This window comes from Acinonyx jubatus, chromosome F2 (genome assembly GCF_027475565.1).
Source record: "Acinonyx jubatus isolate Ajub_Pintada_27869175 chromosome F2, VMU_Ajub_asm_v1.0, whole genome shotgun sequence".
In the NCBI taxonomy this organism is placed as follows: domain Eukaryota; kingdom Metazoa; phylum Chordata; class Mammalia; order Carnivora; family Felidae; genus Acinonyx; species Acinonyx jubatus.
The window spans coordinates 58,269,669-58,297,603 of NC_069394.1; the positions used below are offsets into that span (position 1 = coordinate 58,269,669).

The 27,935-nt window shown below is 35.8% G+C and overlaps 1 protein-coding gene and 1 long non-coding RNA gene across 2 annotated transcripts in view; one reads left to right on the forward strand and one right to left on the reverse strand.

The window, feature by feature from the left end:
* Window positions 1–26,504, reverse strand: PI15 (peptidase inhibitor 15). The gene is made up of 6 exons (XM_015064731.3): window positions 26,326–26,504; window positions 25,471–25,775; window positions 5,896–6,014; window positions 4,765–4,897; window positions 4,530–4,645; window positions 1–1,377 (listed from the first exon to the last, which is right to left on the reverse strand). The coding sequence occupies exons 2-6, from the start codon at window positions 25,741–25,743 to the stop codon at window positions 1,242–1,244; spliced, it is 777 nt and encodes a 258-aa protein (XP_014920217.1). The 5' UTR covers window positions 25,744–25,775; window positions 26,326–26,504; the 3' UTR covers window positions 1–1,241.
* The window catches only part of LOC128312780 (uncharacterized), a 146,133-nt gene that overhangs the window by 67,982 nt on the left and 50,216 nt on the right, over window positions 1–27,935 (forward strand). The window lies entirely within an intron of this gene.

Consider the following 27,935-nt stretch of genomic DNA (forward strand, 5'->3'; position numbering starts at 1 on the left):
GTTTTTGTTTTTGTTTTTGTTTTTTTTCTGGCATCCTTTACCCTCTGCTGACGGGCCTCAAGATATGCTACACTCTCAGGATAGGCCCTTCTGAAGCTCTCCGCCTATATTTTTTTGTGCAGTAACTGTTTTTCTGTGACTTTTCATACCTTAATTCTCTTGGGCTTTCTCAGAATTTTTTTCGCGTTTTGTTTTCTGTCTTCCAAAGTCACAACTATTTACTCTAATACAGTTATCCCTGGGCAGTTAATTCTTGTCCTGCCTCTTTTAGTTCCAAGCATTGTAGCTACATTTTCATGCTAATCAGAAGCCTCACATATTATAGAGGGTGTCTTATCACCTATTCCCCCAACAGGTGAGCATGGTGGCATCTACTTCCTCAAACTTACATTAAAATCAATTTAAAAAAAACTGTAAATTTATAGCAAAATCATTAAACTGCATTATTTTCTGAATATTTTTGTGAGCTTCTTGAAGGCAGGAACTGTATCTCGTTATCTTTGCATTTTCAGAACATAACGAGCAGAGTGCCTTGCACACAGTAAGCACTCGACACATGATTACTGATTCAATAAAAGTGATTAAACAAAAACCATGATTTGACACTTACATAAGTTGAGCATATCCTTTGGTGAACCCAAATAAGACAAAATATACCTCCAGAATGAAATCTTGGGTGATCAATTAAATTATTATGTCCAGATATCACTGAGTATTATTTGCAATTTATCACTTTGTAGGAATTATAGAAATGGGTGCTGAAGATGTCCCACCACCTCATATATATTTCAGAATAGTGTTTTTAAAAATTTCCCTCAAGTTAACTACTGAATCACGTTATTGTCTGCGTTACATAATCTATTATATGTGTGTGCATGTATATAAATATACATATGTGTATATATGTATCTATATACACGCACACATATAAGTCAAGTATATATTTTATTCCTTACAAACATAACATAATTCCTTTGGAAAGCAAGTTTTGGGATTGGATGCATCAACTATGTCAATACTATATCTACAATATTTTAATTTGGGCTTAGAGATCAGAAGATAGAAATGGATGTTTTGGTTACTTCAAGATGAAGCAAACATACTAGACAAACACAAATTTATACAATGAATAATAAAAGGAAAACAAGATTATTATAAAATATGTATACTATGTGCAAAACTCAATATATATATATGCCTATTCCCAGAAACCATTCTATTTCCTGAAGGAAAAGATAAGCTTATTTAAACCAGTATAGGTAGTTTGATGTTACTCCTGGAAAACAAAGATTGTCAGTACAAGATCCTCCATAACTTGGAGGGCAAGCTGAACATGGTACCCCTACTTTATATGGTGCTTCTCCAATCCAATTGCCCCTAGAAAGAAGAAAAAAAACATATAAGTGCTATATTAATGCCCATTTAGAACAATTTGATTGTCCTTAAGCACATGATCACATGTATTGACATGTAATGATCTTTTTTGAGAAGTTTAATCAGTTTAGGAAGGCACTGAAAATTGTATCCATTTCTTATTTATACAGCAATGTATTATTCTCTAAATCTCACTTTTTAAATCTTTCTCTCTGCAAAAATTAATATTATCTTAATTTACAGACTAGAAGTAAAGCACAACAATGAATAGTGACATAATTAATGTCAAGCAAGGCTCGATGCTTATTCAGTCACCACATCTGTCTCTGTCCTATAACTAACTGCCTTCTAGAGCACATTGGCAGGACATACTCCCATTTTCAAAACTCCCACTAATGTTAAGGATGATAATATATACATGTACTTAGTATTTTCTGGGAGGCTTAGAAATGATGAGGTGAGCATGAAGTTGTCATAAGCACAAAAAATAGAGGTTCACAAGATTCATTTCTAAAGTTGTAAAACATTTTAAGTTCTCAACATTTATAAAATGAGATACAGAAAACTCCATTCTCATGGTAAGAGATTAAGGGCTCAGAGAAGCAATTAAAGGTGATTTCAAAACCTTTTGTCATGTGTAAACTCATAGCTTTCGTTCTTAGTAATACAGTTTGTTTTTTGATAAGGCTAAACAGACTAAATTGTTTTGTGTTATCAATATTTTTATCTGTATTAATAGCCATGATAATAGTAATACATTAAAGTCATCACTCATGACAGTTAAAAATAGCCATAATGCCTTACTGTTCATTTATGAAGAAAATAATAGATTTATTTTCAGTAGCATGGTACCTAGAGTACTAAGAAATAGCAAGATAGCCAGCAATTTGAAGGAAATTGAATGGTCAGGAGAAAATTTGGTTACCTGTCAATAGTAAAAATCAGGGTTAAATATAAGACAACAGTAGGTAAGAGGCTAAAATATGAAACAGGTGGTTCTCATCTTCTTTAAGACCTAAAGAAGACCAAGCAGTGACCCTTAAAGTGTACCTACATAAACTATCTGCTGAAATCAGTCATTTAAAAATTCAGGCTTTGATCTATAAAATATTTATAGAGGGAAATTTATCTATAAATATAAAAAACATGCTGGTTAGCTATTCATATTACAGAATGTCATCAGATTCCAAGAGTGTCCACCTCTGTTTAGTTCTTTCTGTACTCTGCCCTCTGGATAAGCTTCCTCGAGTATAATTTTGACAATGTCACATGCTTACCCAGAAACACTCAAGAAGCTCGTGCTCTTATGAGTGTAGCTCACCCTTCTATCCTAATCTCTCCTATTTTATATTCATAATCTTATTTCCCTCTGTATCTTTACCCAAAGCTATAAATGTATATGGACCAAGCATATGCTATTTTGATTTCATATCTTTCTCTTTATTATACATACCTTTGGAAATTATATAGCACATATTTTTGGTAACATAAACTTACAAATATAATTATATTGCATGTAAAAAGTATTACATATTACATTACAAACTTTTATATAAATCACAGATTTTTATCAAATAGAGGATAATTACATTCAATAGTAAATCAGTCAACTAATAAACGTATATTATTCATCCTTTTATTTTTTGTTTCCTATTCCATCTAATTAAATTCTTCCTCCCTGTCTCCTTCTCTCACTCCAACTCTCTCTCTCTCTCTCTCTCTTTCTCTCTCTCTCTCTTTCCCCCACCCCCCAAAAACAGGCATGAGATAACTTTATATTGGCATTGGAAAATTCACACTCAAATATTAGGAATTTACAACTTTCTTCATTGCCTAGGTTTCAAAATAGTGGTTCTTATTTATAACAAAGCATATTAACACGATATATTAATCTCTTGTACCCATAAAACAATCAGATATCTCATCAGTAATACTAGAAAATTCTAAAAACAGAACAGTCAAACAATTGAAACACAAATCTCTTTTACCATATGAGCACTACTTGGCCTATTTATGTCAGGAAGAAGGGTAAAGGATTAATAGGAAAATATAAAGTGTGAAACTGAAAATATCCAGCAAATGCACAATTTTAATGCTTTTGGTAATGCAGACACATTTTACTTTCCAAACCTTATTATTCTAATAATTGTGAAGGGGGACCATGGGGAAAATCACTATTTTTCTAACTTTGCGAAAACACTGCAACTGGCATACTACCATATAAATGAGTAATGCAGTTATTTGTGAAACGTTTTCTCATTCCCTCCCCATATTGGCAAAGTCAGAAAAAATCTTTGTTTGGAACTTACTTTGGAAGACACCAAGAGTGTCATAAATCCTTTGCACATTTTGGTATTTACTCCAAATGGGAACAGACTCATGTATAAATACTGGAACATTTTATCATCTGAAGAATTATTGTTATCAAGAAGGCATTTTATCAAATGTTAACAAAGGCTTATTTATTCTCATCTTGTAAAGAATATTTATAAATATGACTATATTTTATAATCCTTGATCAATTTTCACAATACATTTTTATGTATTCCATAAGATAGAACTAATGAAAAAATTTTAAACTTTCAATATTGAAACTTAAATCATGACAAAGCTTTCATTTAAAAAGAAGTCATAGCATTTAAATTTTCCCTTCCAGTAACAAATGACTCCTTAGCCATCTATAAAATTAGTAAACCGTAACTTTTAGTTTTATTCTTAAAAGAAAGAAGGAAGAAGGGCTTTCTTTTGCTTTCCCAGTTAAAAAAATAAGCCAACATTCTAGTACTGATAGATGGGAATATTGCAGTGTTGATAAAGTCCCTATGAGATTCTTTTCTGATAACTTTTATAGAGCTATCGAAAGCCTGGAAGTACAGTGTTTATTTTACAGTTATCATCACTAAAAAAAGATGGTGAAGGGAATTTAGTGAATCTCCATACTTCAAATTACTTTGCCTACAATTTTAGCCCCAAATACCAGTCTTTGTGAAAAATAATCGTTCATCTCAGTATTTTTCAGATATACTGGGGTGAAGGGAGATTTGAGAATTAGAGGCTATTGTAGTTAAGTCTTATTCATATTAAAACAATTATCTGACTGGAGATATTTAACATCATTAAAGGTTCCAGGAAGTAGAATCCAGCCTAGTACTCACTTTGGGGCATAGTTGCACACCAGGTAAACTGCGCGTCGCCATACAGCTCCCCAAACATTCATGTTTTGGCAAGTATGAATTGCACATCCTATCCGATTGGAGGTGGCCCAGACCATCTGCAAAAATAAACCAATATGTCATTACTGAAGTTAAAGCTAAGAAAAGGCATATTCCCCAAAACAGCAGAGCGTTTTTAAAACTATGAATCAAAACTTAACAAGACAATTGAAATAACCTGCGTATAATGTGTGCACATGGGGCCAAAACATCTCATAGGACATCTGGGGTTGCAATCCTGAGGATATGGAAAAGCATAATCTTTCACTTCATCATACCATGGCTTGACCAGCTGGAGAATAGAGCGATATCTAGATATCAAGAAAAACAATGACAACTTAGAATATAGTAGTGGTAATATATAGTGGACTCATGTTAAATTATAAGTTATTATTTTTTTTACTGATTATTCATGCTGAGTGAAGAGGAAATCCATGTCTCATAATTACCATCACCACCTAGCAGAATCCTCTATTCCTCCAAGTAGGGCCAAGCATGAAAATACCCGGGACCAAAGCAGGTGAGCCCATACTCACTTAAGAGTATGTCTGGTTGTTTCAAAAAACGAAGTACAAATATTTCAAGAATCTTCATCTTTATCTTGTTTTATCTATATCAAAAATTTCTCCCACCAGAATCATATATATAATTAAAAATTAGATATGCAAATGTAGTTGTGATACTAGAACTTAGTGCGGTTTTTTTTTCCCTTAAACTTGAATTACTTTCATTGTAATAATAGCACACCTGATTTTTCTCTATATGGAAGAGAATGGGTCTTTGAAATGTTGGATGATGGCATTCCACAGTGGTGGAAAAGTTATCCTCTCACTGGGGACAGCCTTTCTCATAGCTGCACATACTTGCATATATATATATATATATATATATATATGTAAATATAAATATTTTGTATAACACACACAGGCATACACATACAGATATATGCAATCATGGGAAAGTTGCATAAACACAAAAATTGCTTCTGCCACAGTCAAAACTTTTCTTGAGGATATAGGATATAGCACACATCTAATCCTTTCAAAGACTGTGTGAGGTAAGTGAAGAATACAGCCAAGGAATGGTGTTCCAAAGGTGAAATAGGAAACTGGTCTCATTAGGCCCTTTAAACCAAATAAATAATCCTTGAAGACATCTGAAACAGTCATAGGCCAAGCATCATTGCTTGACACATAATGAGCACTCAATAAATATTTGCTGATATTACTTGAAATTGGTGTCACTACCCCTTGGGATTCATAAGTAATAAACCATGTGGATGAACTCTATCAGTGAAACTGCTTCCTACCTTCCAGTTCGTACCGACAGATTTTGGCCCAAAAATCTCAGTAAGTAAGAAGGTCCATGGTCCCAAATGCAAGTAGCTGCCCAAGCCTCTGCAGATTTTGCAAGATTTTCATCCCAAACCTGTGAAGGGGGAAAAAAAAAACCTTCCATTTTACCAGTTTTGCTAGTAACTGACAAAAAGTAAAAGGAAGAAGTGGTACTACTACCTCCTAAAGTCCTTTCAATTCTGGTTCTTTAGACTATTTTAAATAAAAGGAAGCAAATTGAGGCCATTGATATTCAAAATTCTGTAATGCAATATAATCATATAATGGCATCCTCCAAATCCTAAGTACAAACATCAGTTTTAGTAAAGGATAGGTGAACAAAAATACCCTATCTGGTTGTAACTGGGGACACTTCATACTGACTACCGAAACTGTAGTCCACCATAGTCCATTGATTTTCCTAGAGGTCATCTTCACAGCAACAAGGAGCCATGTGATTAATATACCTTAAAAGCTAATATCACCCAATTATTTATTCAAATCAATTTACCAAAATTAATAATGTCTAATATTGTACTGTAATTTTTAAGGGTCAAACCATATGATAGTATAATAATTCCCAAGGAGTCTTCATATTTTATATCATTTGAGTCTTTGGTAGTAGAAATAATATAATAATATGAGAAGTAAATTTTAGTTGGTATGAACTGGAAACAAACCATGATAAAAAAATAATTTGACTATGCTACATAGGACTGCTATGAAAATATAGCATATGATGGTCCAATGAAATAAATTAAGAAAAAAGTAATTTTTCTCAAAAAATGAAGGTGTTTAAATTGATGATGAGGGTGTTATTGATGTATAGCTTATTCTTTGGAAAGAATTGTGGGATAAAATTTAAATAAGCCTTAGATTTAATATACATTTATATTAGTTACCATATAGATTGACATTTTCATCTTTAAAGCTGTATGGGGAAGTTAAGCCAAGCATCTGTGGACCTGCCAATGATAAATCAACTCTAAAATGATAATACATATCTTTGTGAGAGAGTGTGTGCACATGAGTAGGGAAGGGACAGAGAGGGAGAGAGAGTCTTAGCTGGCTCCACATCCAGCAGGGAGCCCAACACGGGGCTCATCTCACCTCCGTGAGATCATGACCTGAGCCGAAATCAAGAGTGAGCCATAGACTATGAGGTGGAGTCATAGACTCTATGAGATGGAGCCATAGACTCTCTCTATATGAGATGGAGCCCTGTGTCAGGCTCTGCAATCGCAGCGGAGAGCCTTCTTGGTATTCTCTCTCTCTCTCTCTCTCTCTCTCTCTCTCTCTCTCTCTCTCTGCCCCTCCCCCACTCTTGCTTGCTCTCTTGCACACTCTAAAAAATAAATAAAAAGTTGGACACTCAACCAACTTAGCCACTCAGGCATCCCTGAAATGGTAATCTGTTTTATAACAAGTTACAAGGTACAAAAACAGAAAAAGAGAACATTTGTAATTCTTATAAATCAATATAGAAAAAAATTCTTTCAAAATTTTTCCCTAGTGAAATGTCATTTAGTGAAGTGTTTTTCCTTTGTAATGAATGATTTTAATTGAATTTTATAGTTTGTATCATGACATTATTTCCTAAATCATTTAAATATTTACATATTATTCTATCTGAAAAAAAAAGTTATTCAAATTGTGACTAGTGAGTGGTTAGTAGTATATTTTAGAAGGTTAGAAATTACACAAAAAGTGACAATTTTATAATTACTCAAATTCACATGGAACTCCCCACATGAAAGTGTATCGATGTCCCGCTGATCGCTGTGCTCCTGTTTTTCATAGTCTCCTTTATGTTATCATTCTTTTGGTGACTTTCTCCTCTATCAGGTTGGACGGAGCTAAGCAAGACTCACCTACATTAGGGTTGATGGCCATGAGTTCACTGTGAGTTATAAAGCTTTTAAGCAAACTCACAAATCTGCTAAACTTATAACACTGAAAGCCTAAATTTTCCACAAGGGTAATGGGATACATATATTTATTTAATATAACAATGTATTTAAGTGAAGAGAAATTATTTTAGTGACTTTGAAATAAAACATGCAAAAATTAAAATAATGGATGAACTCTTCTAGAAATACTTTTGTCCCATGAGGCCATGGCAGTCACCTTCAACAGAAATTTGTTGGTTCTCAGAAGATGTTTTAAATTAGGAAAACAAAGCCATCTTACATAAACTCATCTAGAATTACGTTAAAATAAACTTACAAAGTTTGTATAAAATCAGAATTATTTAGAAAGGATCTGGAGTAGTTCTATGGTGGCAACAGCCACATCTCCTTTGTCCGTATAAAGGAAAGATTAACTGAAGGAGTTATAGCAAGATACACTTTCCTCAGTTATCCAGACTACATCTGCCAATTTTGAAGATTAAATTAAATGTGGCAAAACATTACACAATGCCATTTAATCAGTCAGTATTCAATGTTACATACAGTATCAAAAATGGAAACCACTCTTTCTATCATGAGATTTTGTACTAGTGTTTTCAGTTACTTAGCTCAGACATAAATATTATAAATTATTACTTCAAACTTCTCCTTTGTTTTATCTGTAAAAATCTGGGCAAAGTGTATCAACAATACGAAATACATTTATAATGAAAGTCTTAATATTCTAGGACTGAAATGAACTTTTAAAAGCCATTTGTTTGACTGATAATGGATTTATCTAGTATTTATTCTTTTCATGTTTTTTTATTGAAATATGGATTTATTAAATATGGATTACAGTTCACTGAAGTACATAATAGCATAATTAATTTACAAAGGAATTCCAGATGGAATAGCACCAAAAAATTATGTCCCCTGATGGGTTCCTAATTAATTGTAATCACTTGGGAAAACAATGCATCTAAATATTATTTACATTTTGAACTACAATGTGCACTCAGATCAATAACTGCTAAAAACACTGAATTATAGTCTTGTCCTAAAATATCAGCCCAGCATGGCACAAGTAACACTGACCTGAAAATCAAAAATCTTTTATTCTAACCCCAATTCTACTGCTAAGATCGTCTGTGACTGAAGACATGTCAATTATTCTTTCTCCCGCTTAACTCATTTGTGAAATAAGATTGGATGGGGTCATTTCTAGGGTACCTTTCATCTTCTCTTCTCATGATTTAATATACCTAAGTAGCCTCAGCATCAAAGTGGCCTACCGCTTGCTCAATTCTAACCTGTTCTGTTCCACAGAGAGAATAAAACTAGATTCCTTTCAAAATAACCAAAATATTTAAGGCTGTTACAAATTTAAAAGTAATTTAGCATATATAATTCTATCTTTATGCTCATTAATATACTTTAAAGCTTAAAATTGTGTATGTCAAAAAGATAAACCAAAAAGTCATGCCTGAAAAATATCTTACATGAACATACTTTGTTAACCACGATAAAGGATTTTGATAAGAAGACAATGTATTTAGCATTACTGATGTCTACATTTTTATGCATGACTTTCTATGTACAAATATTACAATGAAAATTTTGGAGAAGATAGTTAATGGAGGAGGGATAGTCACTTTCTTTCTCTCTGTGTGTTTACTTTTAAGGAACTGATGGGAGGGATTTCTGCCTGTCTCTATATTCCTGAAGGAAGATGCTAGAGGGCATGTTGGGCATGGGCTAGGTCCCCCACAGAAAGCTGGTCATTTTGACTTCCTGTGGGAGACATGGTCCACTGTCCCTTTGATACCTACTGCAGGGGAAGTCAAAGGTGCTATATACACTTTCTTCCCTCTTTGTCCTCAGGCAAGACTCACAGCCATCCCATAGAGAAGGGGAAGATCCAACTTGAGTAGGGAGCTCTGAAATTTAGGAATTACATCAGTCACATCTATGGGAAAGTTAAGATCTGCATTTGCCATCTGTCTTTCTCCATTGGTTACAACTTCCAGGAGAAAATGGGTATATTATTTATCCCCTTAATATCCAGTAGTATTTAAATTTGTTAATATGATGAGAGGTCTAGGAGGTTTGAAAATAGCAAGCAATGATAACTTTACTTAATAACAATAGGAAATTTCAACAAAAAGTTGGGGGCTATAGGGAGTGGTCCTATAGGATCTATTTTTCCTATCCAGAAGCTCTAAATTGCAATGAATGTGCAATGTGGCCAGTGTAACCATGTGAAAGAAACAAAAGTTCAGGAAATGAACATGTAAATTACTTAAGCATTTAACTTAACATAGCTTTCTGGATGCTTGATGGACAATCTATCTTCTGACTTTTTCTGAGTATGTGTAGCATTTATTTGAAATAATTTTAATATTATATCCTACAAATACAGCAACAGAAAAGGGCACACATGTGCACTTACTTAACACCCTATGGAATGCCTAGTAAATATGCAGCATACTACTTGTTACCTTTATGGAAAAGCTAAATATCTGATACTTAGCTCTTATTCAATGAGCTTGAACATTCTGTATTTCTAGTTTTTGTCCTTCTTAAATAGGTAAGATGCAGTCACAGAAAATTTAGCTGTAAACATGTACAATTTGATCTTGCCTCCTAAACGTGAGGCAAAAATTAGGACTATTATGCATGGACACCCAAAAACATTTACAAGACCCAGTAGAACTTAGATATTGACTCAATTAGATAGTTCACAAAATAAAGATTGCTTAAAACACACATATGCTTGTAGGTATGCCCCAGTGCCCCAAATAGTATTCTTCCATTTCTTGTTGTTAGAGCCATTTAGTTGGCCAGCTTATAAATGGATTGATTTACTTTGTACTAAAATGTTCACCATGAGGTACTATACTTGTAAATATTAGCATCCTGTCTGTGGAAATCTTAGTCCTTAGTTGGACTAAGCTATGAGAGATATCCAAAATTCAACCTGATGTCATTTAAATATCTAGAAGAGTTGTGGCTCCAAGAAATAGAAGGGGTGTGAAAAGAATGCAGATTCTCATCAAGTTTGGTGGTCTTTAGAGCCTGAGCTGAAGAAATACAAAATTAAATCAAAGAATGTTGCAGTGTGGGAGAAGTTTGCTGACTTTCATAAGCAGACAGAATTGAAGAGTGATGTGGTCCAGTCCAAGGATGAGGTTGTTTTGCCAGCTATTTCTGTAAGTTTTGGTATCCACAGCACAGTGACAGCCAGAGTCAGGAAGCACACTGACATCTGAAGCACCCATCTTAAATCCCAGTCAATAGCTTGGACAACAAGAAATGTCGTCCGAATGGAAGGCAACCCTAGAAATTACTTGGGAATACATCCCCAACATTGTTTGGGATGACATAGTGCTTTTTTTTTGATGGGTAATATCTTTTAATTCCACACATAAGATTTAAATATAGAAGTGTTTGAAAGAATCAAATTAAAGTGTTAGAAAGAATTTCTGACTAAGGAACTTATGTGAACTTAATATTATTAGTGGTGGTGAAGGAAATGTGCTCATTAAAACAAGAGGTTAGCTTTGTAATTGCAACATTAAATACATAAATGAGTAATTACTTACTTTTGTGATTTTGAGTTCGAAATTATAAAAAAATCTTGTTAAATTTTTAAAGGAGTATTGCAAAATATAGAGCTGAAGAGTCACTTTATTTTAGACTTTGAAGACACTTCAGTATATGAAAATTATTTTCAATAAAACAACTGAAATACTTTTAAAAGTCAAATATATTAAATGTGTAAGTGCAGTTTAGGAAATTTAGTTAATTAAATCTGTTGGTAATAAACATTAAACAAATGTTGTAAAAATGCTAGATTTATGAATAGAACAAAAGATTTATAAATTGCAGCTAAATTAAGGAGGAACCAGGAATATTAATTTTGAAAACAAAAGTGACCTCTTGAAAAATCTATCCTGCTTATGGAAACCATCTTCAAAGACATAAAATGCTAAAAATAAAAATATCACACTTTGAGTTTTTAGAGATACATTTCTAAGTTGGCTATTGTCATGGATGCTGTGATAACAATGCCATTGGAGACAGTTTGACATGTCCCTTGGACATGTATTTTTTAGCATTGTGTGGCCATTTCTTGTATATTCTGATACAAAGTAAAGTCCATTTAGATAGACAAGTGTTGAGGTTTCAAAAAGATAAGTTAGCTAGGACTGTTTGGTCTTCTCCTGAGTTAGTCAAATTGGAAAAGGAGTACTGACTTACAAAAGTGAGAAAGAACCATTAAAAAGACATTAAGTGATGACAAAATTATTTCCTCCAAGGGCAGCCAAAAGCTTTTAAAACACTTCATGGGCTTTTGAAATTGGTGGGTTTATCTCTATTAGGTAGAAATGCCTAATTAAATGGCCAGTTAAGGAAACCGGGAGCTGAACACATAAGGCCCAGGGTTAAACCAGACAGGAGGGTAGGAATTTATTTTGGTAAGGCTGGAGAGGGATGGGATGTTTGGGGAGGGGTAGGGCACAGGAAGAGAAAAGGCTTTCCTATGGGAAATGTTTGGCATTAGACTAATGAAATAATACAAACCTGATTCTACTTTACAGGAGAAATAGGTAGTTAAAGGAACATGATAAAAAAATCCCCTCAAGCCTCAAAAATAACTACAAAATATGGGAACACATTATATCACAAAATATCAAAGTGAGGTCCTAAGCATTTTTTCAATGCTTAAAAGAAGATAATGAAGATTTCCCTCAGGTAAGGTGAGTACTACCTTTCATGTAGGTGGGAAAGGAAAATTTATATAAGATGATGATGTAAAGTGCACTGGTTTTTAATGGGAATCATTGCCAATGACATACATTTCTTAACAACAAACAAAAAGGCCTCTTTTGACCCCTTTTCATCTTCCAATTACTGCATCATTCTCTCCTTCCTTTTACAGTGAAATTCCCTGTCTTAACTGAGAATTACCAATTTTTCTCCCACCCTTCTCTCTTGAGTTCACACAGGCAGACTCCCCACCCCACATCCACACCACCCTGCTCTTATCAATGTCATTAGTGGTCATTTCCTGGTCACCATCTTACTTTCTTTATTCGTAGCTTTTGACATGACTGACACCTGCTCTTCCTGGACACACCTCCATCTCTTGGTTTCATGACCCCACACTTGCCTCTGTTGCTGCTTCTCCATATGTTTGCTGATTCTTCCTCATCTCTCCAACCTCTACTTACGGGAGGGTTCTTAGGACTCAGGCCTCGTCCATTTCTTTTCTTTTTTCTCCCCCTCCTTTGTTTCATCTATATTCATCATTTAGGTAATCTCATCTAGTCTCACAAATTGAAATACCAATTTTATGCTGGCGGTATTATTCCAAATTTTATCTCTAGATCATCAGTTGAATTCCAAACTAACAATCCATCTACCCACTTTAAGTCTTCTATTTAGCATATCCCAAACTGAGCTCCAGATATTCACAACCCTACCCCACTCCCTACCCCTAACCAGCTACTCCTGTAGTATTCCTTCTACTAGTGAAAGGCATTGCCCATCTTCTAGTTCAGGGGTCACCAGATCTGTCCCAGAGCCTGTTGATATATTGTCTATGGCTGCTGCTGTGCTACAAAAGTAGAGCTGAGCAGTTGCAACATATGCCATATTTACTATTCGTTCCTTCACAGAAGAAATTTACCGACTGCTCTTGTAGTTGCTCAGGCCAAAAAATCTAAGTAGTCATCTCTACTCTTTCTTTGCTTCATTATCTTATCTGCTCCTCCCCAAATCTTGTTGACCCTACCTTCAAAATACTGCATATTCAGAATATAACCACTGATCACCACCACTATTGCTACCACCTCAGTCAAAGCCACTACCATATGTTATCTAAGTTATTGCAAGAGACTCCTAACTGAGGCAGGGCTTCAGAGGTATGAAGCCTTAATATATGCATTAATGAGGGTATGGATAAAAAATATTCAGATTTGAGTAAGAGTACTTAAATATGATTGGTGGTTAGGAAAGAAAGTTTCAGTGCTTTAAATCTATGCATGGCTAAATCTGCACTGTGAAACTGTACTTGACTCAAGTGCTTTGAAGACATTAGAGCTCTGTATAAATATAGTCACTCTCAAATGACTGTGTTGGGGGGATGGGCTAATAAGGAAAATGAATAAAGTACTGTTGGGTATAAGATGGAAAAGTACTGTTGCTGCTGGACCTCTGGATAGTTACATGGGGGAAAAAGAGAGAGAGAAAGACTTAGAAATGAGCAAATTTATCCCATCCAAAGAGGCTACTCCTCTCTAACCAATTGCTGACAAGTATGAAGTGGGCTCAATATCTCTAGAACTTTTCACTCCGCAGGATAATCTAGAAATCCTGATGTATAGGTGAAATGTATCAACTTTAACATTTGGCAAATAATTTTTTAAATGTAAAGTTATATACAGTTCAATATCATGCAGAGAAAATATGCTCACCAATTAGAATGGTTGTTGAGACTACAGCTTATGAACTCTGAGTAAGGTATAATTATGTTCACATAGATGTGGCATCTTCCCTCCTAATATCCATGGACACTGTCAGGGAAGAGTGACCCAGGAGCCACCTTTGCCCCAAAACTCCTACAACAGACTTACCACACAAGGACTGCTATTTTATCCTTAACAATGAAAAATGCAAGAAATACAAATTTCTAGATTAACCAGTAAGATCCTAGGTAATGCATTCATCTAGGCAGCCAGTAAATTAATATTCACTGGGAGGCACTAAGTATTGTGGGTTCAGCAGTCAGCAGGCCTGACATGGACTCTATCTTAAAGTTTAGGGAAGAGACAGGTAACAAAAACACTACCAAATAAATAAATGAATAATTGCAAATTGTAATGCATCACATAAATACATTATTAGGTAATACATTATACATATATGTAATGTATATAATGCATCATACTAAAATGCTCCAAAAGAATCATGTGCTACTTAAAAGTTTGCTTCTTTTAAAGTTTCCTTAGCCAATCAACCATATTCTCAAGTGAACCTTGTTTCATGTTCTAGACCCACAGTGTCCACATGATGTTTGGTTTTGAAAGCAGGTGGTGAATACTTTCAAGTGAAATTTTGCAATAATATAGAATTATACTTAGGATAATTCTTCCTTTTGCTTAGCCTATTAATCCTTTCAATATATAGTTTCTTGACAAATAAGTGGATATTTGAGCCACATAATGTTTTCTTCAGCTCACTTTTGTGTCCTAAACCATGATTTAAGAAATTTCTCACCTGGGAAATTACTCCAGGATCTCCTGGGGAACTTTTGAGAAGATAGATGCCTACCCCAATCCCGGACCTATCACATCAAAATGTTAAGACCGGGGAGCTTGAATGTGTGCTTGCAAAAATAGTTCTGTTCTCTTCTGGTTAGAAATAATTGTGTAAAGCTTTATCTGGTGGAGAGTCATTTTGACTGCAGAGAACTCTGGGCCTCCCCTCACCTGTCCCATCCCTACTCACCTCCTTGTCCTGCCATACCACATGGGACTTTCAGTAAGAAAAGGATACTTCTAATGGTTAACATCTCTTAATTGTCACATATAAGCATTTACATCAGTATCCTTCCTCTCAACTGTGCTCTATAACTGATTGAAGTTTAAATAAAATTAAAAATAGCATTTTATCAGAAAAATGTCTCACTGTCACAGACACTGCGTGGTAAACTCTATGAGGATGTTTGTTCTCTGTGTTCACAGAAAACAGAACTATTGGTGAGAGAGGTAGAGATATGGTCGTGTATGTTGCTATACAAATAAGCCAACATCATTCACTCTGAGACTGACAATTTCAGTAGAAAGGAACATGTATTCTATGGCTACACGGATATGAATAACAGAGATAACAGAGGTATTTACAGTGCTTATTTAGAAATCATGGAAACTTTAAATGTCTTTATTAACTAAGATATCACAAATAACATATGGGAAAAACATATACAGAACTTTCTGAAAATCCAAAATCTTGAAAAAAAGATAAAAATTTTAAAAATAAGGCAAACACTTTGCATTATAATGACACTGAATCTGTATTTAAAATATACATCCAACCTACATGCAATTTATGAGAATACGAGAATATTACATGAATCAGAGGAGAAGGTGCCCACTGATTCTGCCAACCTAACTTTAGGATGCATCCACAGAAGTAGAATAAATGGAGAGTGATTTGTCATTGGTACTCTGCACTTGACAGGTCCCATGAATTCTAGGCATCTAATTATCAGAAGAGCATGCACATACAGGAAGTCCTTGCTCAGAGCCACATTGCTTCCATTTCCTGAGACTTTAATGGGCACCATTCATCTGTGTATGTGTGGTAAAAAGTGTGTGGGGAGTACACTGATTTTACATTTATTTAATAATACAGTATTGTACCTTTTCCAGTATTTTCAGAAAGCAAGTGTCTTTGTACAACCTTCTTGATAAGCTATGTTGGAATACTGTGCATACAAGAGGTACTTAATACAAGGGCTGAAGGCTAAGAATGAGCTGAGTGATTTAAGATCAAGAGTCCCGGACATAAATGTTCATGGCTCTCAAAGACTTGAGGCACTATCATAATACAGAGTTTTCCTATATGGTTGCCAAGGGGAGAGAAAGAATACTGGGAGTAAGATTTGATTCCACATGAAGAAATACTTTCTAATATTCAGTGAGGTCCTCAAATAAAACGCATGTAGGGAAATTCCCCAGCCAACGGTCTCAACAATGGGAGAGGAACACATGAAAAGGAGTGTGTATCATATGGTCTTTCAAAGCAGGGGCTTTGTTGTCATCTAGAATGGTGTTCACACCATTTTGATTTACCTGCTTTGGGGCCTGGGGGAATTTACTCACTGCTTTCCAAGTTCCAAGTCCTGTTTCTAAATGAGAAAAATTGTCCTCATCTCTCAAGACTTTTCTAAGGGTTAGACAGGATTGTGACTGAAGAGTATTGAGCACAGCCCTAGGAGGACAAGGGTGTGCTTAATGGTAAACATTATCATTGGAGGTTCAGGCCCTGGAATGGCTGTGATCTCAAGTTAACTAGAAAGCCACCTAAAACCAGAAGCAGCATGAGGTGCACTTTTGATCATGTTATCTGGCAGCCTAAAGTTTAAGAGACCAAGCTTTAATCTCAACAAAGCAGGCAATCAGATAAAGTGAAAACAGACCCTTAAGCAACTAAATAATCAGAAACAAAATTGTATGTAGATAATGAGTTTGCTTCCAGGGGAAATAACATCAGGCAGTGAAAGATAAAACTTAGAGAACATTTCAGATGTCTTAAAACTTATTAATGCCCCTGTGTAAATCCCTCTCTTACATATGTTCAATCTTTAAATTTTAACATCATTTGTTGATGGATTCTGGCAAGAATTCTCCTTCCCAGGGAAATGTAATACCCATCATCTACCATTTAATACTGGAATTGTGAGCCAGGAAGACATTTTCATGCATGGTTAAGTTTTTTCACCAGCTCAGTGTTACAATAATCTAAAAACTGATTTCTTGATTGTTAAACTATCCTGTGATACACATGCAAATCCCAAATCTTGCCATTGCCCACATCGTTAGAAGAATTCAAATGCCTTTCCGCCTACCTACTGCCTGCTGAAAACATGATCTCTCTGGAATGCAGAGACCAATTTGGTAGAATGTTCATATTTAATGAAATTATGAAACGTGAATTTGATGCACTTTTTAGGAGAAAAAATATTGTGTCCTTAAGCAACATTTCTCAAGTGTTTCAGTTTGGAGTATATGGTGTGAAATTTTAAGTGTCATGAAAAGTTTAGTCTAAAACCCCAACTTGTTGGGCATTGTTCCATACTGATGTCAAAAAAAAATGCTTGGTACCTGATTTTAGACACTATGGGTAACACAGACTGGAAACATTCAATTCCCATTAATGTACTTTATGCCAAACATTTTCCTTGACCACTTTAAGCTGTTAATCTTGATTTTTCCCTACCCTCTTCCTACAACATTCTTTAGAAATTCTCGTTGGCAATTAAATATCCCAAGTTCATAACTATTTAATGGCCACTGACTATTACATGCCTTTTAGATATGCTAAGTTCAGGACATCAGATCAGTCAGACTAGTCAACTCCTGTTTTCCTGAAGTCCTCTGATTAGTTTCCAAAAATATCTTATCCTGAATGTGTCAAAAAGACTAGATGGGCTTGGTGCTACCCAGGCCCCTGAAATGGATTTATATTTGTGTTGATTTAAGCCTCAGTACTTGTTAAAAAAAAAAAAAAAAGGTACATGAAACCTTCTTGCAAAAATTCTTGAGTAGATTCCCAGACATAAAATCATCCATCCACGCTGTCTCCATGACACTATCCTACCCCTATTATGCAAAGTAGTCCATGTTGAATACCAAAGCATATTCCTATCCAAACATTTTTATAGTGGAGGAATGTTCCCTCCCATATACTGGCTACTTTTTTCAATCATTATACATGCATACCTTGGAAAATAAATCTGCAGCCACTTCATAACTACCTGAAATCTGATTTTGATTTTGAGTTCTCCAAAATCCAGAGAAACCCTGTTGTCCTGGTAAAAAACAGAGGTAACCCTCTTCACTGCTTCATCATATACATCTTCAATCTCTCTCATAATGTAAATAACTTACTTCTATTGATTTGATCTCTGAATTCACTTTGTCATATCCCTATGGGCTTAAATGTCAGTGTTCAGTTATCTCTTATCCAGACTATTAGAACAGCCTCTGGACTATGCACCCTGCCTTTACTTCTGCCTTTTCTAATCCCTTCCTCACCTTGTAGCCAGAAAGACCTTTATGAAATGCAAATTAAGTATATAACTTCCCTGATTAAAACCTTCAATAACTTCCCTTAATTTTAAAATAAAACTAAACAAGTTTTTGCATGCCCTTTCCAGCCTTATCAAACACCACTTTTTCTTTTATACACTATATCCAAGCCACATTGAATTTTTATCCTTGCTTTCAGTGTACCACTTACCTTCTTAGAGCACCTTACCACACCTACCACACCTTCTCTGCCTCTATACCTCGAGTCCAAGTCAGGGCAAAGTATGTCTCATGTAATCCCAAAGCACCCTGTATTTTTTCTACTTCAGCACTCAACTCGCTGCTTTTCCACTCACTTGTCTGCTCACAGCTCTTCCTATAAAAGAGTGTCTCTTCGCTCCCCATTGAATCTCCTAGCACAGTGCCAGCACATAAGTAAATAAATACTGTGGAATGAGTGATTGAATAATGAATGACTCTTGCCCATCAGATCACCATAGCCATGCATTCTTTACATTGGGTGCCCAGAAAATGTTAAAAGTTGTTCATGAAGTGTGTTAACATTTACATTTGCACTTTAGAGGCTGTATTTAAAATGGTTGCAAAGAAAATGTTCTTAACCTTCAGCTGACTCCATACATGAATAGCTGAACATTCATATATAAGTAACACGAAGTAAGTAATATTAAGCAACATGCATGCACCTTGGAAGAAAATTCCTACAAAATGTGCCCAGTGTCGATTGGAAGCCAAGACACTTAAAAGGCTCTACATGTACGAGAACAGGAATGTGGCGTTCCAAATGTGCTGGAGAAATGCCTTCCTGTCAGCAGTCTTTCTCAGTTCACCGCTGGCTGGCAACGGGTCTCAGGAGGCTTTCTAGTAGTCATAAAAGCAGTCATTGAAAAGATTTAGGTTAGACACATCAAATTTCTCACGTTTATAACAAGAAAATTGAGTTATCCTTCCCAAATGAGAGGAAATGCACCATCTGGGACAATATATGGTTTCATTTAAAAAAAAAAAAAGACATGGATAGACATCATAAGTGTTTGGTCAACTATTGAATAAAGAAAAAATAAGGAGTTTAACATTATCTCCATTCTCTTCCCATGAAGCCCAAATGAACAAAATCAGCATTTTTCATCATTCCTGAGTCATAAATTATTGTGGGCAAATAGTTTATTGGCTGTTTCAAGGATGGATTAATCTATTCTCCATTCATTCATTGCAGTTATGCTTTCTGATACTTTACTACCTGCTGTGACTTGGTAACTAGTATTTTTCTCTTTTCCAGAAAAGTCTAGGAAGCCTTATTCTCTTAGCTCTGCAGATATTTACAGACACCAAACAAATGAAATGGCCCATATTATCAACATAGTGAAATTATATTACACTTTTTCAGCTTTAAGTTGTTCAGTACATATCCATCATTGTCTTTTCACTGTCCCTCACCTGCCTTGCCATCACTGTATACTGTCTATGAAGACTGCTATCTCAAGCACCATGCTTCAGTTAGCTGTTCATACCTGTTGCTCTGCAGGTGCAGGTGTCTGACTTCTCTTCACCTGGCCTAAAGGGATGGCACTCCTAACCCAGTGGTTGCCTATTCCCCAGTCAACTTCACTGGCAGTCTAAACTCCATCAACTGATAGGGCCATCTTTCTAAAATGCACCTCTGACCCTGCTCCAAGACCTCTATAGTCTCTCTAATTACTTTTGTATGAAGAAATGATCAGTCTCTTCTCAAACTCCTCAAAAGTATGGCTAACACATTATACTCTTTTGTTCCTGGTGATTTTGTTCATGTGTTACTTTACGTACTATAACAGCCAAGCCTGCCCTTTCCTGAGCATCTATCTCAAATGTTCCTCCCTCAAGGAGCCTTTTCATGATTTTGCCAACAGGGATTATCACTTCTTTCTTTGATTTCTCCATGGTATTTTTCTGTACCTCATTTATTACATCAATCTTATGCAGCAGCGTATTACACTGAATTATATACTTAGTGTTTTCTTTCCTGTGTTGTTTTTTTTTTATGGTTTTGTTTATATTTTAAAGACAAAGATTCTGTTATCGGTGGATCTTATCCTCTCATGGAGGGACCTCATCATTTTTAAAATCAATTTGTTCAATTGACTTGAATTCAAGGAATATCTTACAAATTTTACTCCATGTGTGAGTCTTGCAATTTCATTCTTTTAGGGACAATTCTTATTCTAAGAAACTAGTGTGGTTTGTGGTTTAGAGTCATGGTTTAAGCTGCCCTTAGAAGAATGAAAAACAGCTGGTGTCCAAGGAGCTCTGGAAATTTGTCAATAAACTAATTGTGGAACAGAGGCCAAGAGTAAAGAAGTTTGACTTGCATATCTTAAGCCCTATCAATATTTTTTTAAAAAAAAGATACTATGTTTAGAAAATAAAATTTTTCAATATGTGGTTTTTTTTACTAAAATCTGGCCAAATATCCAAAGAAAATATTATACAACTATAACATGAATGTCAACACTCAGAGTTCAAATTGCTTCTACTTTATTTTGTCAAGGGTACACGGATATAACCAAGTACTTAAAAGATGATAAAATCATTTAATTTTAAGGGGCTTTTTTAAAATTTAGGAAAAACCTTTTATTTAAACTTCAGGTTCATGTGATAAAATATCATATGTGATGAGAATACTTTCATCAAAATATGTAATACCAAAATTGATGCTACTTATAAACATGTAACAATTCATAGACATTTCAACTAAAGTCATCAAATAAATGTTGATCACTGCTATACTCAAGAATTTGCTTAAAACATGGAGATATGAAGGTGAATAAACATGGCCTGAAAGCTTAAAACTAGAAAGTTTGCAAGATCTATACAAATAAGCGTAGACTGAGTTCAATTTTGATGACAGCAGAATAACAGACATGAATGGTTATTTAAAGAAGTTAAAAGAAGGAGAAATCAAATATAGTTGGAGGGTAATATATATATATATATATATATATATATATATATATATGTATATACATATATATATGTATATATATAAAAGACACAGCATTCTAAGACTTGAAGGGCAGAGCTGTAGATCATGGAATAACCTAAGGAGGAGATACAGGGAGAGAGGCAGCATGGGAAAAAGGTTCAGAGAAAAAAGTTGTGCGTAAAAGGGACCCAAATCAGGCCACACAGTTAAAGAAAGCCCTGGGCTGGGGCACCTGTGTGGCTTCATTGGGTAAGTGTCTGACTCTGGATTTTGACTCAGGTCATGATCTCACGGTTGGTGAGTTTGAGCCCTGGGTTGGGCTCCCCACTGGCAGTGTGGAACCTGCTTGGGATTCTCTCTCTCTCTCTCTCTCTCTCTCTCTCTCTCTCTCTCTCTCTCTCCCTCCCCTCACAGTCCCTCCCCATCTTGCACATATGCGCACTCTCTCTCCCAAAGTAAATTAAAAAGAAAAGAAAAAGCCCTGAGCTGAATACCCTCTTCTATGAGGCTCCCATGGCTGCTATCACTCACTGATGAGGATAATCTGAAGACACAGTTGGTGGTCCTAGTGAGCTAAGAATCCTAAAATTTTGAGGTACCTAGTAGAGGTTAGGAACTAAGCTCACTTTCAGACTGCTCACAATCTAAATCAATGTTGAACATGTTAAAATGAAGGTAGTAGTGTTAAATTGAGATCTGTATTTTTCACCTGGCCCAGAGATTAGTCACTTAACAGTTTCTGCTCCCAACTCCAAGCTGCCAATTACATTGTACTTCCCTCAGTGTTTCTCTGAGTCTTCAAGAGGGATCCACATGAATTATTTCAATGGTTCAATTTAGTCAAACCATCCTTCTAACCCACAATTTCATTAAATTGAGCACATTTTTTTTTCTAACTGAACTAATCAATTTTGTCCTACCTCAGGGCCTTCTCCTTGGCTCTTCCTTCCACCTGGGAAGGTCTTCCCTCACCTATCAGTGTGCCTGACTCCCTTACTTCTTCCAGCCCTTCCCTGGCCACCCTATTCAATTTCACAACCTGCCTACAACCTGCTTTATTTCTCTCCTCAAACTTATCACCTTCTAATGTACCATATAGTTTATTTATTTATCTTCTTTTTTCTCTGGTTTTCCACCCAGGGGAACCAGATACATTTTATTCATGAATGTACCCCAGTGTCTACAATAGTGCCTGACATAGAATAAATGCTCAATAAATATTAATTAAATAAATACATGGGCAAATGAAGTGTATGCAGTATTTACATGACAATTTGAGACAGTCATTTTATTTTATAGGATTTACTGTGCTAATTACTGCTTCTCATTAACTTGACTAAGTGAAAGAGGATTTATAAAGCATCCATCTACTGATACAACCAGCACTGTATCTTACAAAACAAATCATATTATAGCTCCCGTATTAGAGAAATATTAATAGAAAAGAATATGCATATTATAAGATTTCAGGTGGTATTTTTAAAGGAGGAAAGATATCCTGACACCTCTAGGAGTTTCCCCCAATGGAACATAAAAACCTAGCAAATGAAAAGAGGCTTCCTAACACAGGCATCAGCTTTGAAATTACACAGATTTAAATTCTAACTCTATTAATACCATTCACTATCAATACCACCTTGGCCTACTCATTAACTTTTCTAGGTCGAAGTGATTTTATTTGTAAAAATAAAGATCACAATCTTAACCTCATAGGGAGAATGTTAGCTATCAAATGAGATCATCTACAAAAACAATTAGCCAACTCGTTGGCATGTAGAAAAAAAAAATAAACGCATTCGGAATGAATTAATTCTTGACCAGCGGGGGAAAATATAACCAGAAAAATGTGGCTTTTTTTCAACCATTTATACTGTGTTGTACCCCAATGTTACTTATGATGAGCCCTCTGCCTTCACTATCATTAAAATAGTGAATTGTATTATATATTGGTTGGTTATTATCTATATTATTATTTTTTTATTCAAAAATTTTTAATGTTTATTTGTTTTTGAGAGAGAAAGAGAGAGACAGAGCATGAGTAGAGGAGGGGGACAGAGAGGGAGACACAGAATCAGAGGCAGGCCCCAGGCTCTGAGCTGTCAGCACACAGCCCGATGTGGGGCTCGAACTCAAGAACCATGAGACCATGACCTGAGCCGAAGTTACAAGCTTAACTGACTGAGCTACCCTGGTGCCCCGGTTATTATCTACATGATTATTCCCATTTTAAAAATAAGGAAATTGAGTCTCATACACATTGTGTAACTTGCAGGAAGTCACAAAGTAGGCAGCAGAGTTAGGGTTTGAACTCAGAGGATCTTGCCTCTAAAGCACTTCAGTGGCCTTGGTCCTACTTTGGTCTGCATAGCCATGTGATTGGCAGAGGAAATCTTTCCTAAACTCACAGTCTACATACTAAGCTTTTCTGATCTCACGTAGAATCTCATGCACATTGCTCTCACAATTTATGCTAAATAAAAAAACGTATTTGTTCTTTTTGCTACATCGGTGTATCACCTTCTAGAAAGTGCTAATGTTTATTGAAGTCTATTTCGCTCTAGGCTCTGGTCTAATTGCTCAACCCCTCAACTCATACCTTCCTGATAACAACCCAAAGTGGCAGATACTACATGTATCCTCATATTAAAGGTGATGAAAATGCAATAACAAATTCATGCATGTTATATTTCAGGACTGAGGTGTGAACCTAAGCATTTAGATTCCAAAGCCCATATTCTTAGTCATGAGACTATATTGCCATTCATAACACCAGAACTGATTATATCCTCTTTTCCTCTTCCTTTAAAAAATCCTAAGAAACTGCATTTTCAGGGAGTCTAAATTGTACTTCTATGAACTATGACTCTCTTATATTTGGCAAGCCTTTATTTTTCCTGTAACTGACATCTACAATTAGTCAAACTTAAAAAGCTTGTTTAAATAAAAGGTGACTTTAGAATCTGATAGAAATACTAAATTTTTGGGTGAGCACTTATAAAAGGTTTTTTTGTGGTACCACCCCCACCCTCGACCCCAACTGAGAAATACCAGACTGGTGATCTTCATTGCCTTAAACAGTCTCCAAGCTGTGCTCTCAGAAGGTGCTGAACTTTAAACCATAACCTTGCATAATTCGAAACAAAAAATAGAGTAACTTTAAAGAGACATCTATCCTTTCAATACCAACTCAAGGGTTTTGTTTTGTTTTTTACTTCCTAAGCAGGATGATTTAAACACAGTGTGCCTATTTTTAAAAGAGCAAAGAATGTGTTCATGGCAAGTTGGAACAGTGTGCAAGTGTGCTGGCTTCACTGTTATCTGAACAACAAGGCACTAAATCACAAAGAGGAAAAAGTCAGCATGTTCTCTGAAAATACAAATAGATCCGTGTCAGGAAGAGCTTTGTCCAAGAAAGGGAAAAGACACCTACCCAGAGGACAAATCATGGACACAAAACCTGTAATTTAAAAAAGTTAGTTTCAAGAAATGTTTGAGCTTATAAATATGATTGTTAGATAAACAAAGCACAGAAAAATCCCATGTGAGTCTTCCTTAAAAAGTGCACCTTTCAAATGTGGTCAGTCAACATACCCCGCTCTTTATCTTTGTTTCTTATATAAGACCGATTCATTAGTGGTTATGGGACTCACAAAAGAAAATGAGAACTGCCCCCCCCCCCCACCTACCTCCTTTAATTCCATGATGGAACAAAACTTAAGCTTACTATGCACATAAGAACCTAAGTTAAAATGTGTGCAGGGCTCCATATCCCTTTACACGTAACCACTGTTTAGATTCTTCAACGAACAATCGAAATACAGCGTCCTCACCCAGAACTTAAAGGAAACAAACTCCTCTTACCATATATTCCATGTTCGCAGCTGGTGGGAACACTTTCCCCCGAACTTGATTATGGTAATCAAGAATGGCGATCATGTCATTCTGCGAAATGTAGCGCTTCCGCCTGGCTTTAGGGATATCCGCAGAATCTAGTTGTGCTTTTAGTGCTGCTTCAATATCAGTGAAATTATTGGTTGGCGGGGATGAGTCAGTGGAATTGAGTAAGACGACTGCACTTGCTTCACAGAGAAGGGAGAACAGGAGTGCGCTGCTGACTGCAGAGATTGCTATCATTTTGAGGGGTGGAGAAGAGGCCACCGAGTTTGCTTTAAAGCAGAAAGATAGAGTTAGGGTCTATGAAAAGAAAAAAAAGGGGGGGGGTCCAGTGGGTATGAATTTACAAAGCCATCACTTGGGAGCATTTATTTGATTTTCTCTGAAAAATTCAAACAAATGTTGAACTCAAGCCTAGGAAACAACCTATATAGTAGTCGTTATACATTTTACTTGGTGTTACGAGTCAGATACCTAAAAGAAACTGCCTATAGCAAGAGAAAAATAAACAGTGTGACTACAAACCCTACAATGAATGTGAACCGCTTGCCCCAAATGCCTGTACCACATAATGCATTACTGCACATATTCAGAGGGAACTCTTTAGGAATTGAGATTACTCTTGAGAGTGAGAAGGAAAAATGCATCACAGTTAACAACAGAGAATGTGCTGATAATGTGTCCCAGACATATATGGACACCAAGTGATAGAATACATACCAAAAAAGTTATAATAAGCCAATCTCATTTCTAAAAAATAAAAATGTGAGCTAGTATAAAATCAATGCATGCAAAATAAACTTGTCGAGCTAAAGAGCTTACCTCTGCACAATGCCAAAATGAATATACTGTTCTTCCAAAAATTTAAAGTTCTTTGCTAGGTTGTAGCATGAACTCTTGTAAGAGTGTGTCTTATTACAAACTCAGAGAGCAAAACTCTGCAAGGTTTGAATGCTGCTGGCTGCAGGAGCAGCTAACAGCTTTTATATGTCACAGTCTGCAACTTCCAGAAAGGGCAGTCTTTCTTAGGGTCTCTCCTAGCCAAAATCAAAGGGGAGGGGTTTGGGATAGAAAAAACAGTGATTGGGTGGCAACCTTTTTATGTGGGTGGTGAGGAAATTGAGTCACACCCACAGCTTACAAAGTAGAAACCATAAAAGACAAACCCCTTTTTCTCTGGGCTTCTACCTTTTCTGTGAGTGGTTAATTTTCCTCATTTAATGCGTTCTAGTTCCTGGTTCCCATAAAAAAGGAGAGAAAAAAAAATAAAAGAAGACTGAGTTCTTGAAAACAGAGACGGCTGAGTAACAAGCAGTACATTTTTTTTAAGACAGTAAATGACATGGGAGCTGAAAAGAGCAAGCTGATATTAAATCAAGAGATCAGCTCACATCATTAATCTGGGTGGCCACAAATATGATTCAAGAGGAATGCCAGGCAGATCAGTAGTAGCCAAACTATAGCATATGATATTAGGATAATAGATGCTCAAGTGGTTGTACTTTCTGTCTCCATGTGGCTTTATTCTTCCAGTTTATGTGTTTATTCTCTCCCTTTGTTTTGTTTCACCCTCTCTCCCCTTTTTCTTTCCCCAAAGAGTGAGGCAGCAAATTGCCTGCCTTTTACCTGCCTTGTATATAATGCAAATAGAGAAGCTCCTAACAAAATGACAGCAGCCAAGATCACATCTGTTTCAGGTTTAAAAACATATAGTTGAAATCTAAGCAGAGTGGGGTTCAGCCTCTCAGGAAGCATAGTGGAGGGCATAGCACAGAAGCAATGAAGAATTTAACAGCAGCAACTGACTGACAACAGTTAGAAGTTCCTTCTCAGAAAGATGGCATTGGAGCAAAAGCCGTGCCCAGCAAGACAAGTGCCAAGAATGTGAATGTTAGGGCAATCTGCAATGGAAGGACCCTCAAAAATGCCATGTGTCATGGTATCACTAGTAAAATGTGGACAATTCATAGTCAGTGGCAACAGGAATCCTGGAAAATACACACCATTCAGTTTAGGAACTTACTTAACCTGCACTGACTTGTCCAGTTTGCCAATGTGATTGTCTTCTGCATATTTCGGCAGGAAGAGTACTATGTGAATTTACAGTCATCAGAAATGATGGTCATGTGGTTAGAAACACACCGAACTGGGAGCCAAATTTCCTGGGCTATATTCCCAGTTGGGTCTTCAGCAGTATGTGTGGCCTGATGCATATTGTTTAACTCTTCATTGGTGCAGCCAAAAATGGGAGGAAAAAAGGTACATATCCTATGGCGAGATTGACGTCATCAAATTCCTGAAGAGAACAGTAAGGCATTTGAAGCCAGAAGTTTCTCTGAATTTCAAAGTACAGTGATGAGATGCAGTCTTAAATGTTAACATGTATCAAAGTTCAAGTTTCACTATATTTTAGCAAGTATTGAGCTCCTACC

What these genes read in the sequence shown, in the direction of transcription:
- PI15 (XM_015064731.3), bottom strand. Translation starts at nt 25,743, where the DNA reads ATGATAGCAATCTCTGCAGTCAGCAGCGCACTCCTGTTCTCCCTTCTC. An exon ending in CTGCGAACATGGAATATATG is followed by an intron (nt 6,015 to 25,470) that starts GTAAGAGGAGTT and finishes CCCCCTTCACAG; the next exon opens with GTTTGGGATGAAAATCTTGC. An exon ending in GTGTGCAACTATGCCCCAAA is followed by an intron (nt 1,378 to 4,529) that starts GTGAGTACTAGG and finishes TCTTCTTTCTAG; the next exon opens with GGGCAATTGGATTGGAGAAG.